The following is a 282-nucleotide window of genomic DNA, read 5'->3' on the forward strand; positions in this document are numbered from 1 at the left end:
GCTGTCCGCAGCCGCCTCCCGCTCCCCGGCGCTCACGGCGCTGATCCGGGGCGGCCGCCGCGGCCCGGCCCGCGCGGCCACGGCCACCCTCGCGCGCGGGCGCCGTCCTTGAGCTCGGCGAGGAAGGCGTCGCGCAGGCGGAGCAGGCGCGGGGCCAGGTCGCGCTGGCCGCGGGTGAGGGCGCTGGCGGTGAGCCGGGCGGCGGCGCGGATGGGCCGCGACTCCGAGAGCCGCTCCACGAGCCGCGGGCTGGACAGCAGCAGCAGCAGCGCCCGCAGCAGC

The 282-nt window shown here is 81.9% G+C and overlaps 1 protein-coding gene across 1 annotated transcript; it reads right to left on the minus strand.

Annotated features, from left to right (window-relative positions):
- Positions 1 to 6: 6 nt before the first annotated feature.
- NCBP2AS2 (NCBP2 antisense 2 (head to head)) lies at positions 7 to 278 on the minus strand (the record flags this gene model as incomplete). Its single annotated transcript, XM_041425066.1, has 1 exon — positions 7 to 278. A coding segment is annotated over one exon (246 nt), but the record flags the coding sequence as incomplete, so codon positions are not given.
- Positions 279 to 282: the final 4 nt, after the last annotated feature.

This window comes from Onychostruthus taczanowskii, unplaced genomic scaffold (genome assembly GCF_017590055.1).
Source record: "Onychostruthus taczanowskii isolate IOZ18803 unplaced genomic scaffold, ASM1759005v1 scaffold8614, whole genome shotgun sequence".
In the NCBI taxonomy this organism is placed as follows: domain Eukaryota; kingdom Metazoa; phylum Chordata; class Aves; order Passeriformes; family Passeridae; genus Onychostruthus; species Onychostruthus taczanowskii.